General features: G+C 37.7%; 1 protein-coding gene across 1 annotated transcript in view; it reads left to right on the forward strand.

Moving 5' to 3' along the window:
• The window catches only part of SERPINC1 (serpin family C member 1), a 1,665,396-nt gene that overhangs the window by 694,985 nt on the left and 954,778 nt on the right, over positions 1-15,633 (forward strand). Inside the window, exon 3 of the mRNA XM_044085991.1 lies at positions 5,828-6,043. Coding sequence (XP_043941926.1) covers positions 5,828-6,043 — 216 coding nt within the window. The remainder of the gene's footprint in view (positions 1-5,827; positions 6,044-15,633) is intronic.

Here is a 15,633-nt window from a genome sequence, read left to right on the forward strand (position 1 = left end):
TTGCATTAAAACAATTAAACTGGCTTGAACTCTCAAATCAGTTGACATATTCCCAACTCATCTTTGGCCACAAATGCCCAGCATTACAAACTTCTCTACTGTAGTGCTCACCCACTACAAATCTTCGATCTAGTAATAAACTTTTACTGTGTGTCAATAAGACAGTCAACACTGTTGGAGCCTCTCTCTACTTTCATTATGTATCAAATCTCTGGAATGAAATCCCCACACAGTTAAAACAGATAATAATTTCAAAACTCTGCTTAAAAAGCACCTATGCCAAAGATGTCTTTGTTCTTCCTGCTCACTTGGCTAGGTTTACTCTGATTACTTTTCTTGACCTCTTACAGCCACTTTGCTTCCCAATCTTTTTGTAGCTTATCTCTCCTCCTCATACTGCGCTTATTTCCTGTACTCTTACTTTTCACCTTCTCTCACAACCCACCACTTACTTCAATTCTTCCTCTTTCTTCCTCTTTCAAATTTCTCTTATCATTTATAAGTTACATTTTACTTGTCCATCTTTAAGTTATTACTAAACTCAAAACCATCCCCAGTTTAATCTTTTTCCCTGCGGGTATCATGCTGTAAGCACATTAATTGTTATTTCTCTATTTAATAATTAGCCACTCTATGCTAATTTCTCTTCTTTGTTTTGTGTTAAAATGTTATGTTCATGTATGAAATATTTAGATTTTTCAGAAATCGTGTAATTAAGCTCATGTATATATGTTTTTACCCTGCAATTATAAATGTACATCATGGGTTTTGCCTAATTGGACTTTTCCTGGTCAACAAAGACAAACAAACAAACAAATAAACAAATAAATAAATAAATAGATAAAATGTGATAGGTGAGGTTTTGCATTCTGAATGGATTTCAGTGGTAGTGTAGTTTAGCTACATTATTTAATTGTAGAGAGATGATTTGGTTATAGTGATTTTTCTCTAGAGCGTAAAATTCTTTTGGGAAGTAAATTTCTTAATGTCTGGGCAATTTTCTGGCTTACAGAGTTAACTGAAAAAGAGCTAAGTGATGTGGTAGTTCTAACACAGTAGTATGTTCTATGGTTATAGTTTACTGCAAATTTAGCTGTTTTGATATAACATTGCTCAAGTCTGAACAGTTGGGGGATTTGAAGGTTAGTGACGATTGAGGCAACATATAGGAGAGGTGACAGTAAGAAAGTAGAGGCTATACATCTTCTGGGTATGGCAGTGAGGTATGTTTTTACTGTGTGTAATGTACACATACACGTATGTACACAAACCCTTCATTTTCTTAAAATCTCTGCCTCAGTCTATTTCTGTATTTTTGTACTTGCTTTCACAAATACCTTGCATGTTGGAGATTGTTGCACTATCTTCCTTCCATTTGAAAGCTATGTTCTGATACATGTCTTACAAATCCTCACTCACCCCCATTTTCTTTCCTGACATAAATTTAAAAAAAAGAAGTGTGTGCGTGTGTGTGTGTGTGTGTGTGTGTGTGTGTGTGTGTGTGTGTGTGCGTGCGTGCGTGCGTGCGTGTGCGTGTGTGTGTGTGTGTGTGTGTGTGTGTGTGTGTGTATGTGTGTTGCTGAGAAGTATATATTCCATCCACCAACTCTTTCTTCCCTTTACAGAATTTCCATACTAATCAAGTTCTCCTAGACTTCACCAAAAAAAAAAAATAACCTCATACTCATGTACATGTACATATGAGTATCTGATTGGTCTGGTCTACTACAAGCATTAAAAAAATAATTATCCTGCTACAAATCAGTCAAAACATTCTCTTGCAGATACTCACAGTGCCTCCCACAGACTGCAGTTGTTAGAATAGTGTCACTGTAACCACTGAAAATTTCTGGACTTTCAGCTCAGTTCTGCTCATCATAATCCAGACATTGAATCACAAATCCTTTGAACCTTGAAAGTCTCTGTGGATAGTTGCCAAGATCCTGCTGGGTGGTATCAAGCCCCAGAATTAAGCAGAGTATGTTTTCTTTCTTTACAGGACAACAGTCTTTTTTCAATAGAGGCGCTTTCCAACTTTTTTTCAGAGATCAGATGTGGCCCTGGCCAAATGGCACCCCTAGGTGGCCACCTAGGTTGCAGTGCCCAAGAATATTATCAAATGCCTTAGCTAGTTCTAAAAATGAAATATGAAGAGTATGAACCTCATCTATAGCCGCATAACCCTTTTGAAGAAGTCTACTAAGTTGAGAGGACATGATTTATTTTTTGGGAAACCAGACTAGATTGGGTCAGAGGACTGCAGGTCATCTATGTCATTGTTAATTAATTGAACAGTGATTCATGTATTGACTTATTAGATGATACTAGTGAGGCTTGGGTCTATATCAGAACACTGAACGTTCAAAATTTTGAGTGTTCTAATATCGACCCATTTTCGGAGACCCTTTGGCACAATGTTCTCTTTAATACACGTTTCAAAATAATTAACTTCCAATTGAAGTTTCTTAATTTTTAATTTTAATTTGAAAACAATGTTACCACTACTTCCAGCTGGTTCTCCTGGCATCAAGTTGTTACTATGGCTGCTGAGGATCGGTTGCTCACTCAACCAACTTGTGATGTCCTGGACACCAATAAGCCCCGAAGTAGTTTGTTGTGTTTGAATGGGTCACTGCAGTCCTTGGTTGTTCTGGTTATTCGACTGAGTGGAAATGCCAGTATGTCCTGGAGTTGTTAATGTATTCCTGTTGTTGTGTTGACGTGAAGTTGTATTAACATCACTGTTAAGGTTACTCCTGCCTCGCTCTTCAGGTGTTCTACAAAGTTCTGGTCTGGAAGGCTGTGATAGTTGCTCGACTCTAGCCATTAAAGTTTTTAATTGTTGATTCATCACCTCTGTCAGTTGTGTAAGGCGTACACCTTCATCCACCTTAAGTGGTGGTGAATTAAGTCCCAGGTTCATGTTGCCTGTAGCCATATAATCCACAGACTACATACTGCACGAAAGACTGTACAAACTAAGACTATGCAAAATTATGGAAGTTGAATCTAGTATTAGGGAAGAAGTGACAAATTATACACTGAATTTTGTTCTGACATAACTTGAGTGCTAAGGAAATACAGAAAATAATAAGGAAAAACTGGAACATACTAACCTCTGACAGAGGTATTGTTCAGAAAGTAGGTGAACATCCAGTTATTACCTTTAGGAGGGGTAAGAATATGAAAAATCTAATTGAGAGGCAGACGATGGGTACACATTGGAATGCAGGAATGTATCGATGTGAAATGTGTAACCAATGTAAACACGTTGCAATAGGAGAGAGATACACAGTTAGAGCTAAACATTACTCATTAAAGAGTAAATACAACTGTAATTCAAAATCTATTATTTATTTAGCCCAGTGCCAGATATGTCCAGCTTTTTATATTGGGAAAATGGACCGTAGGTTACGTGATAGAGTATATGAGCATGTTTATGCTATTAATAAGCAAAAACAAGATAATGCCTTGGCTAGACATTGTGTGGAATATCCTAACCACTTCTTTAAATTTAGGGTTATTGACCATATTTTAATAAACGAAAGGAGTGGCCCATCAAGCCTATTTTTAGAAAAACTTGAATTGTTATGGCAATTCAGACTTGACTCTTGCCATCTACCAGGGTTGAATGAAATGTATTCGATCACTTGTGTGTTAGAACTTAAAAGCTTGATGCGATAAAGTATCTGATTGAGCAGTTTTTAAAAAGTAATTTATCATATGTTTTTATATAGTATATGTTTTTTATAGGTTTTATTTTAATTTATATGTATATATATTTGTTTTAACATGCAGTTAACAGAGCAGATAAGGTAACATCATTGAAGCAAGAAAGAATGGGGTAATATAAGTAAACAAATGCCCTAATTGACTTAATTATGTTATTTAATGGTTTGGGAGTCATGTGATTTAATTAGTAAAGTTTAAAAAGAGGGTTTGCTGCAGAATTAAATGTATCTGATGAAGTCTGGTTAATACACCAAACAAAAAGCGCTTCATACTTGATTCTGTTTTACTTGCCGTGGAATATATTTGTACTTGCTGTGGTACTAAAACATTTTTTATTTTGCCGTGGAACTAATAAATTGAGTGATTTTTGGTTACGTTGTCTGCCTGAACCATAATTTCGTTTAGTTGTAGTTAAATGTCACCTGGAATTAATGGATTCAGGATTATTTGCTGATGGACTATTCTACAATTCACAAATCAATAAAAATAAATCACTGAAAGCCACTTTCAGTTAATACATTTAAAATGTTTTTAGGGAGCAAGTCCCCTGACCCCCATCTGGGAGAAAGTACAGCCTAATGGTTAAGGTGTTTGCCTTACAAACACAAGGTGCAGGGTTTGAGTCTCACAAGGGATAATTGGCTAAGCTTAAAATGGCTCGCAAGGGCAGTTAGCTTAGTACTAACCTATGAACCTATGAACCACATGTTTACTGAAAGTGGTTTTCATTGATAAAGTTGTCATGCTGCTGTTAACAAAATTAATCAGCACTCAACAAATACACGTTTCCATATAATCATGCCATCTTAAGAATACTGCCTGGATTAAAATGTCTATCTCTTCTGAGAATGTAACTGATGTGGTATTTGTGTTTTTGCCATCTTAAACTAAAGTACTGAAAGTTAGAAGAAGGCTGATCTATAACTTGAAACTATTCAAAATAATGCAGAGTAGCTAGTGATAGGCCATTCATGACATTGTCATAGTACCCGCGAATTGCAATCACAACATCAGTCCATATGTACTTTGAACAGAATAGTCTTGTAGACCTCTACCATTATTTATTTCAATTTAAGACCTTTACTGTGGAATAATTCTGTCTTAGACTTCACAGAAAAGATAATCCTAATTTTTAAAGAAGCTCCTTGTCAGGAAACTATGATGTCACTTTTTTTAGCTTCTCTTCGTATGCAATTTTTGACATCTGTAATTGTTTGCTTTTTGGAATTTAATTTATGTTAATGTACATATTTACTAGTTTTAAGATTTTAATAAGTACTACACAGAGTAGAAATGATGAAGAAATTAAACTTGTTACTTTCAATATATAGAATAATCATTATCCACCCCAGTTTTTTTTCTTTTCTGCATTATTAGTTTCCTAAACAAAAACAAAAAAAAAAGTTTATTACTTCAAGAACATATATTAATACTAAGTAAGTACTAGAAGTAGAAGGTCTTCATCTTCACAGGCCATGGACCATGAAACACTGTGCCTTTGAGCTTTGTGAACTTTATTACCAATTGAATACCTAAACTATTTCTGCCGTTCATAAGATGAATTGTTTCACTCTTCATATAGATGGCAGGCCAGTGTAAGAATTTTATCACTTACTTGATCTGTGATCTACTGCTGTGTGAGCTGATGGTATTAATGTATTTACTGAAATTGTATTTTCCCCTTTCCCGGCTCTTTCTTGAAGTCACATTTGTCATGGTATTGTTCTTACATTTGGTATTCTCCTCTTATGGTACAAATTAACTGTTAAAAACAAGATACTTTATTATTTGGATTCATATCTTTTGCTAAATGTCTAGTAAAATTCAGTTTTCTTTCTATCTTCTTCTTCCTTTTTTTGTTGCTTTTCTCCAACTTAGTACTTTTTATGTTACTTTCTAATGGAAGTTTCTCACATTTGCTGACCCTATTCTTCTATTCTGCATTAAAATAAGCTTTGTTAGCTAGCATTTATCATTTCTGTATTTTCCCTCTGTTTACTCTTCTGATTTAAGCCATGTTGTCCAGATTCCTCTCCCTGTTTCTCCTGCATGTCTTCCAGTATGTATCTAACCTTTTTTTCTTTTTTTTTTCCAGGTCTTTCAGTTTGATACTATTAAAGAGAAGACATCTGACCGGATACATTACTTCTTTGCCAAGCTGAACTGCAGATTATACAAAAAAGCCAACAAGTCCTCAGAACTGGTATCTGCTAACCGCCTGTTTGGGGAGAAGAGTCTGGTCTTTAATGAGACCTACCAAAACATCAGTGAGACAACATATGGGGCTAAGCTAATGCCACTAAACTTCAAGGTAACATTCGTGACTTATTGTACTTCCACCAATCTATTTGAAAAGCAACATCAAAGATCAAAGATATGATCTAGCAGATTATATACCACATATAAAATGTATATTTTTTTGTATTATTTTTATTTTTTTAATTTTAGCTAGTGTGACTACAATACGCCATCATGCTTTGTTGCTCCTGGGGAGAGGTACAACATTTTTGAATGTCATAGAGTATCTTAGTAGTGAGAATAATACCAACTACCCCCAAGAAACCATAATTCTTGGTGACGTTAACATAGACTGGAACACTATAAATACAGTCAATCCCACCTCCCATATTAACCTACATGGGTTTTCACAAAGTATTACCTCAACTACAAGAGTCAATAAACCCAGTAAGAAAGAGAGTATATTAGACTGGATACTAACTAATAAAGTTAAGACACATTATAAGGTAGGTATTATGCCTGATGACATCAGCGACCACTGCCTAACCTACATTTCTAGACAAAAATCAGAATTTGTTAACCTCCCAAATACAAGGCTAATTCGATCAGTCAAACACTTTAACATAGACCTTTTAAAGCCGAACTGAGTGCATGTAATTGGAATTGCTTAAAATCACTCCCCCTAGAAGAAGCAGTATTATTCTTTAATTCCACATTCCTATCTATACTTGATTCTCATGCACCAGAACGCTCTATTAGAGTAAAGACCAAATCGGCCCCATGGCTGACCACCAACACAAAAACTCATGCTTGCTAGAAACAAAGCATGGAAATCTTGGAGATGTAATAAACTAAACCCTGACTTAGTTAAATTCTGCCAGCTTCGTAATTTAGCAAAAAATCAATAATCTCTGACAAGAAAAACTTCTACTGTAACCTCCAGGAAACACATATTAACAACCCTAAACAGTTCTGGTCATCAGTAAATAGACTTCTTTCCCCAGGAACTGCGAAAACTCCTTCCCTCTAAATGCTGACCCAGAAACCCCTCTCCAGACTGCCAATGCTTTCAACTCTTTTTCTCTGAAACTATTCAAACCCTAGCCAAACAAATGAACACTAACAACTCTCATATACCACCTAACAGAACTACCTCTTCCCTCAATTTCGCTCTAAAACCTATATCTACCTCTTTCATCTTCAAACTCATTCACAAACTTAAACCCTGCACCCTTCTGCTGACAAGCTCCCTTCTCTTTTCCTTCAGAAAGCTGCTAAAGAAATTGCTTATCCTATTTCCTTACTCATCAACAGAACTATCCAAGAAGGAACCATCCCTGATATATGGAAAGTCTCCTATATTATACCACTTCATAAAGGTGGAAACTCCCTTGACCTTTCCAACTTTAGACCAATTGCCCTTCTTTCACCCCTTGCAAAAATAATGGAAAATGTATTCACCAGCAACTGGTACACCACCTCTCCCTCCACAACATAATAGCAAACTGCCAGCATGGTTTTAGACCCCATCATAGTACCACCACTGCCCTTCTCTCCTTTATAGATACTATCAACAAAACTCGAAACAACCATTCTCTCTCCTCCGCTCTTTTCATTGATCTCTCAAAAGCTTTCGACATGGTTAACCACTCTCTCTTAATCAATATTCTCGAATCTCTTCCTTGTGATAAACTAGCCACAAATTGGTTTAAATCTTACCTTAACAACAGACAACAAGCAGTAATTTGGGAAAATCACATCTCTTCTCTCTTGCCCATTTCCATCAGAGTTCCCCAGGGCTCCATTCTAGGTCCACTTCTGTTCACCCTCTTTATAAACGATCTTCAGACTGCTATACCACAAGCTACCTGCATACAATATGCAGATGATTCTACCCTTATCTGCTCCGCACCTTCTTCTACTGAACTGACCTCCTTAACACAAAATACCTTTAACAAAGTAGAAACTTGGTTTTCTAAACGGTTTCTCCTACTAAATGCAAAAAACTAAACTCCTCCTCTTCTCCCCACCTCTCGGTCCCCCTTTAAACTTTACCATTTCTTCTAATAATGGCACTATCATCTCGCCTGATCCAACTACTAAACTTCTTGGAATAACCATTGACAATCATCTTTCCTTCGATCAGCACATAAACAACACCATCAAGGTTGTTAACAAAAAATTGGATCCCTATATCGTATTAAACCTTTTCTAACCCCAGCAACAAGAACCAAATGTGCTCAAACCCATCTCCTATCTACTCTCCTATATGCTTCTCCCATTTATACCAACCTCAAGAAAAACAATCTTAACAAACTTGAAACTTGCTATAATAACATAGCACGTTTAGCCACTAGTAACCCCTTTAGGACTCACCACTGTATAAATCTAAAGCAACTTGGCTGGCTCGAATTTCAAAACTACCTAAAATTCCTCAACTCACTATAGCTCACAACATATTACACCTACCTGACAACACCCCTATACTCTCTCAACTCCTAATCCCAGATAATAATCTGAACTCGCCGCTCCTCTAGTAAACTTATGACTAAATCAATAAAGGCAAACAACACAGCAGGTTGTTCTCTTTTCACTAACACTATAGGTAAATGCTGGAATCTCTTACCTTGTGACATAACTTTGACTACATCCCTGCCTCAATTCAAACAGAAAATTAAACTGTACTACCTAAATCATTGGCTTTGTTCCTGCAGTACACCAGGCTAACCTTTTTCTTTCTCATACTACATCTCTCCTTCACTCTTCCTATTAGTATCTGTCTTATTTCTTCTCCTTTTACAGTACTAATCGACCTAGGTACATTCTATGTAAAATTGCTAATATGGTATTAACTGCTCATCGAAATGTGCTTCTCCTGAATCTATCTTGCATTCTGTGTGATGTTATGATTTTCTAATTTGTTACTTATAAACATTTGTAATATTTTGTAATGTACTTAGTATTTAGTGGAGCTTTTCTCCTCGGGCCTCTGTTGAAAATGGACATGTATCCAGCCAGACTAGCCCGGTCAACAAATGTAAAATAAATAAAAATAAATAAAATATAAGGAAAGTAAAATCCCTATCATAACTTTGTGACCATAAACTGTAAGGCCTAGAATAGTGATGAAGCTAATTTTGAAACTCACTGTTATATGCTTTAAGATTTTTTTCCCATGGTAGTATCACCACCTGCACCATCCCTACATAGGGTGCTATGCTTCTCACTCTCTTGCTTACAATAAATGCTAACAATCATTGTACCTCTGAGTAAAGGGAAATATTTCAAAATGCCACAACATGTACAGAATTGCAGTCTTTAGGTGCATATGTGAGTATTGCAGATAATACCTTCATAATTATAAATGCACCCAGAAATTGAAATGTACAGATTCATAAGCTGATGGCTACTGAGGCATTTATAACTCTAGCCAAGCATCTCAAAAGTGTTCTACAAGTTTTTTGTACATTAGAGGTTATTTTAAGAGGTCTATATAAACTAGGGCATGAATTACAGGCTGCCTCTGTCCATTAGAGACATAGGTGCTAGATCAGGGATGAATTATAGATTTCCCAGTCGCTGGAACAGGTTATATTTGAATACGGTTAGGGACAAGCTCTGCTTCACATAGATGAGAAGCCTGCTCCAAAGAAGGAAAATTCTCGGAGACATATGCCTGTCCCTCCGACATCTCTTATTTATATCACGCGCAAGGTTTAAGTCTCTAGATTGAGTAGTTCTGATGTTTTCGGTTTTGTGGCTATGCAAGAGGTCCGTTAGAGTGGGATCCAAGGATGACTTGTATGCCAGGCATAAATGCCACTCAACAGTCTGTAGGAAACCAACTATAGAGATAGAGCTTTGACGCAATCAGCATAGGATACGTTGCTGACGCCCTGTGTTCTTTTTGGGAGGAACCTCTGTAGACAATTAATTTGTTGTGCCTGGTTAGGTACATGTCAAAGGAGGTGTGTACTCAATGATGGGTCTGATGAGAGCCAAATATAGATGTGCAATGACCTCATTGTACCTAGATGCCATTCTCTTGCTTGTAAGTTGTGCAACATAGAATGATTTCCTTACTGCTATAGACACATGTTATCAAAAACCAGATTACTATCATTATCTGTCCCCAAATCTATGACTACTGGGTCTAGTCTAGGGGTATGTTATCTTAGGGTGTCTGACTTCCCAAAGGGCACTATAATGCATTAATTGGCACTGAGTTTTAAACTGTTGCTATGGCACCAGTCATTTGTCTGTGTTAGTCCTTTCTGCAGGATATTAATGTCTTGAGATTCAAACATCTGTAAACTTGGTCAGCCAGAGGTCCTTGACTCTGGCCGCTTAAAATCTGAAAAATAAATGTCAAAAAGGAGTGAACCCAGCATACAGCTCTGAAGGACTTCACCAGTAACCAGCCTCTTTGTGGATGTGGTCTCTCCTGTCCTAACTTCATGGGGCCTATTTGAGAGCCAACTGGCTATCCAGCATGTAACATAAGGGTTTATGCCTTATTCCGTCAGTTTCTTTACATTGTCTGAGTGAGGTATTATATCAAATGCTTTAACCAGGTCATGGCAGGTAGTATGCAATGTTTTGCTTTCATCCATTGCATTGGTGATCTTCTCAGCTATGTCTACTAGGCTGAATAGGCATGGTCTGCTTTTGACAAAGCCACACTGGGTTGATCCAGTTTCTGAAGGTTTCTAATGCCATTATTAATCATATCCATGATATTTTTCCATGGTTTGCACATGAGGCTAGTCATACTTATGGGTCTGTAGTTCCCAGGTTCTGTTGATGAACCTCACTTGTGCAAAGGGATGACTGTTGCAGTCCTCCATTTTTGTGGCATAAAGTCTGTCTGGAGGCTATGGTTAAATGGTGACATCATTTGTCATGATATGTCACATTTCAGGCTACTTAGGAGGTAACCTGGGATACATAACTTTTTTACATGAATGGTTACATAACGTTTTTACATGAATGGTTAGGAATTAGACAAAGTCAACAAAACCCAATTAGCTGATCAAAATACTTCAATGTTGTCACCTCTTTGAAAAGAAAGCTCTAATGTAGTAATACTGTGCACTGTCATTATATATAGCAGGTACATACAGGCATGTATCGACAAGAGCATGAAAACATTCATAGCTTTGTTTGCTGCTCTGCATGGATAGAGGCAGTTTCAATGAGCACATAGTGCTGTTATATCAGATGTTCCTGTTTACTAAGGGGACAGTGTCAATGTGCTGGGCTGGCCATTTGGGCTTTACTGATTTGGTTTACGAGTTTCTCAAATAATTCCAAATGGTTGCATTTATTATCCATTAGAGAATGGGTGACCTGTATGTTGTCACTCTGGAGAATGAATGTTCTCCAGCAGGGTATTAATGTACAGGTAATGCTCATGGAAAAACAAGTCTGACACGTCAGTGTATTAAGCTGCTGTGGAGCTCAAACTGAAACAATGCTAACAGCTGTCATTATTTTACACTTGCTAAGCAGCACTTTTGCTGTTTAGAGAGCGTAAAATTTAAAAAAAAGAAAAGCTGTGGCACTCATAGATAGCCACCACTGATATTAATACATGTAGTAGATTCTGACTCAGAACATTGTCACTGTGCTATTCAAAATTTGATTTGTTCTCTGGTGAGAGAAAACAGTAGTGATGGAATTAACTTTATTTGAGCATCATCGGTTTGGTAACTGAAAAGCTTTCCATGTCAGTGGCAAGGAAAGTGAACAACAGAGCCATCTTTAAAAAAAAATAGTGTGTTTGTGTGTTTATCTCTGTGAGTGTATGTGATCATGATTGTAAGAGACAGAGCAAATGAGCCATTATTTTACAATCACTAAGCAGTGCTTTTGCTGTTTCATGAGTACAAAATTAAAAAAATGGATAATAAAAAAAATATATATTGAAAAGTGTGAGTGTATTTATGTTTCTATCCCTGTGTGTGAGTGTATGGGTGCTTGCATGCCTGGAAGCAGAAGTGTGTGTCTGTGTATGACAAAGAGTGTGAGAGTGATCGATCCAGCAGTGGATGCAACCCCTTTAAAATTAAGAAGTACACATACATCTCAACCGCATAACTCAAGAAATCTGGATAAAGTCTAAAATAATGGGGGGGGGGGGGGCAAAGGCCGAAAAACAGAGACAGATTTTAAATATCGCTCTTATAAAAATAGAAAGTTGCTCATAGGTTCATAGGTTCATAGGTAGGTACTAGGCTATTTGCCCAAGGGCATTTATAAGCCTAGCCAGAATGTGTTGGCTTTTGCCTCCCTTTTAAATTAGTTTCCTAGGCCTCTGTCTAGCAGGGCCACAGAAGAGATCCCAGAGGTAAATTTACGATTTCCTATCCACTCGTCAAGATTCCTCTTGAAGAGAGTCATTGAGGGGCTCTGCCTAATATAGACTGGGATTTTAGTCCAGAGCAAGAGAAGTCTCTGGGACAGGAATTTATCCCTCCAGCATGTCCTGTTTATTGTTATGCTGAGGTTTAATTCTCTAGAGTGTGTGGCTCTAGGAGATTTGGTTTTCTTGAGTTGGAGCATGTCCATTAATTCTGGGTTGGACATGGCCTTATACGTCAGGCAGAGATCACCTCTGAGCAGGAGGTAAGCAACCGAGTATACTTGGAGTTTCTTTAGTCGAGCTGCATAGGGTATCTCTCTGAGGCCCATGATCCTCTTGGTGAGGTACTTCTGTGGTCTTTCCAGCTGTTGCAGGTGTTGAGTAAGGTACATACCAAATGGGGCATTGTACTCTTTTATGGGCCTAATGAGTGATGAGTAGAGGGGCACAATGACATCTCTTGATCTAGAGGTGAACCCCTTCATGATTAGGGGGGCTACATAGAAAGAATTTCTAACCACTTTGGCAATGTGATTATCAAAGGAGCGGTTGCTATCTACCTGGGTCCCCAGGTCCCTAATTACATTTTCCATACCGAGTGGATTACCACCTATGTGGTAATTCGTGGGCACTTTGTTTTTTCCAAAGAGGATGACTATGCATTTTTTTGGCATTCAGCTTGAGGCCATGGCTTTGACACCAGGTATCTGTCTCTGTAAGACCCTTCTGGAGGATGTCTCTGTCAGCCAGAGAGTTGATTATGGCCCCCAGTTTGCAGTCATCTGCGAACTTGGTCAGCCATAGTCCTCCTGTGCTTGCCTGTATCTCAGAGAAGTATATACCAAACAGGAGGGTTAACATGCATTTTCTGAATGATATGACGTCCATACATTTCACCTGGATCATACTCCTAATTTTGACTAAAATTTTAGCTATGCATCCCTGAATCCCTCCTAAAACTGGTGACTTTTGGAGAAAAGGTGGTGAATTACACTTAATAAGCAATGACAATTGATAGAATTGTTAGAAATTTTTTGTTTATAAATTTACCTTCTCTTATTCTGTAAATGTCTCAGATTAATAGTACTAATATTTTAAAAGTGTATCTGATAACTATTAGATTTGTCCCTGATTAGTTGAGAGCTATGATAAAGTCTAAAACTCAAATGTAACTTATTTAGTGACTTCAACCCCCGCAGTGATATGCAAACATATACTACGGCAAGCATGAAACAGTAGGTGCTGGAAGTATGGCACTATTTTACATCAAAATTATTGAAAAAAATATATACACTTTAACAGGTAGCTCTTTTTCTAAATGCAGTGATACCCTCCAGAATGTGTTAAAGCCATTCGAGGGGTGTAGAGGCAGAACACACCTGGGAAGGTATTATTTACACTATAACACACACCCTGTTGGGCATTATTGATTGCGTAGAATTCTCAGCAAGATGTGAATCAGTTTACTTATGAAATCACATTCAAGTATTAACAATTTCTACTTCATGTAATTGCACATTTTATGCAAGTCTGAGAAAAGCAACCTGTTACAGGGAAAAAAAGCTGAAACAACAGCAACAGATCACAGAGGTTTGATTAGGATATGATTCAAAAGTGTAATGCAAAGAAACATACAAAACCCCAGCATGTGTTTAATGCCCAGTGATAATATGTGGCACTTCTGAAACAATTTTAATTGATTTATTTTATTTTTATCATCACAGAACCATGAAAAAGTATGAGAAGCAATTCCCCAGGAGCCACCCAGTCTGACTGGCTACTCTCCTCAAAAGGTCTAGTCCTAACACTACTTTTAAATTAAAACACCTTGCTTAAGAGGCCATTAGCTACTTTGACTCAACACAAGTGGTTTCTTAAGTTGACATCCGACTGCAAAATGTTTATCTGCAGTTCCATAGTCAGGAAACCCTTACTGTGTCTGTGTGGGTATGTATTCTACCCATTGACAAGTGTTAGTGACTTGTGCTGGGTTTGTTGGTGTATATTCTATCCATTGACAAGTGTTAGTGACTTGTGCTGTGTCTGTTGGCTCAGATTCTACCCCTTCACAAGTATTAGTGACTTGTTCTGTATCGGTGGCTGTGCATTCTTCCCATTGACAAGTGTTAGTGACTTCTGCTGTATCTGTGGGTGTGTATTCTACCCACTGACAAGTATTAGTGAGTAGTGCTGTGTCTCTTGGTGCATATTCTACCCACCGACAAGTGTTAGTGACTTGTGCTGTGTCTGTTGGTGATGATTCTACCCACTGACAAGTGTTAGTGACTTGTGTTGTGTCTGTCAGTGTGTATTCTACCCATTGACAAGTGTTAGCAACTAGTGCTGCGTCCGTCAGCTCGTATTCTACCCATTGACAAGTGTTAGTGACTTGTGCTGTGTCTGTGGGAATGTATTCTACCTTTTGACAAATATTAGTGACCTGTGCTGTATCTGTCGGTTTGTATTCTATCCATTGAAAAGTGTTAGTGACTTGTGCTATGTCTGTTGGTGTGAATTTTAACCATTGTCAAGTGTTAGTGACTTGTGCTTTGTATGTCTTTGTGTATTCTACCCATTGACAAATGTTAGTGACCTGTGCTGTGTATGTCGGTGTGTATTCTACCCATTGACAAGTGTTAGTGACTTGTACTGTGTCTGTTGGAGTGTATTCTACCCATTGCAAGTATTAGTGACTTGTGCTGTGTCTGTTGGTGTGTATTCTACCCATTGACAAGTGTTATTGTGCTGTATCTGTTGGTGTGTATTCTACCCATTGACAAGTATTAGTGACTTGTGCTGTGTCTGTCAGTGTGTATTCTACCCATTGACAAGCATTAGTGATGTGTGCAGTGTTTGTTGGTGTGTATTCTACCCACTGACAAGTGGGTAGAATACACACCAACAGACACTGCACACATCACTAATGCTTGTCAATGGGTAGAATACACACTGACAAGTATTAGTGATGTGTGCAATGTCTGCTGGTGTGTATTCTACCCATTGACAAGCATTAGTGATGTGGGCAGTGTCTGTTGGTGTGTATTCTACCCATTGACAAATGTTATTGACTGGTGCTTTGTCTGTGAGTTCGGTATGTTCTACCTATTGTCAAGTGTTAGTGACTTTTGCTGTCTCTGTCCATGTGTATTCGACCCATTGACTGGTTTTACTTACTTGTACTGTATCTTTTGGTGTGTACTATTATCCACTGACAAGTGTTAGTGACTTCTGCTGTGTCTGTCCGTATGTATTCTACCCATTGACAAAGTGTTAGTGACTTGTGCTGTGTCTGCTAGTGT

The sequence above is a fragment of the Protopterus annectens genome, chromosome 10.part0, assembly GCF_019279795.1.
Source record: "Protopterus annectens isolate FY-2018-M chromosome 10.part0, PAN1.0, whole genome shotgun sequence".
Classification (NCBI taxonomy): domain Eukaryota; kingdom Metazoa; phylum Chordata; order Ceratodontiformes; family Protopteridae; genus Protopterus; species Protopterus annectens.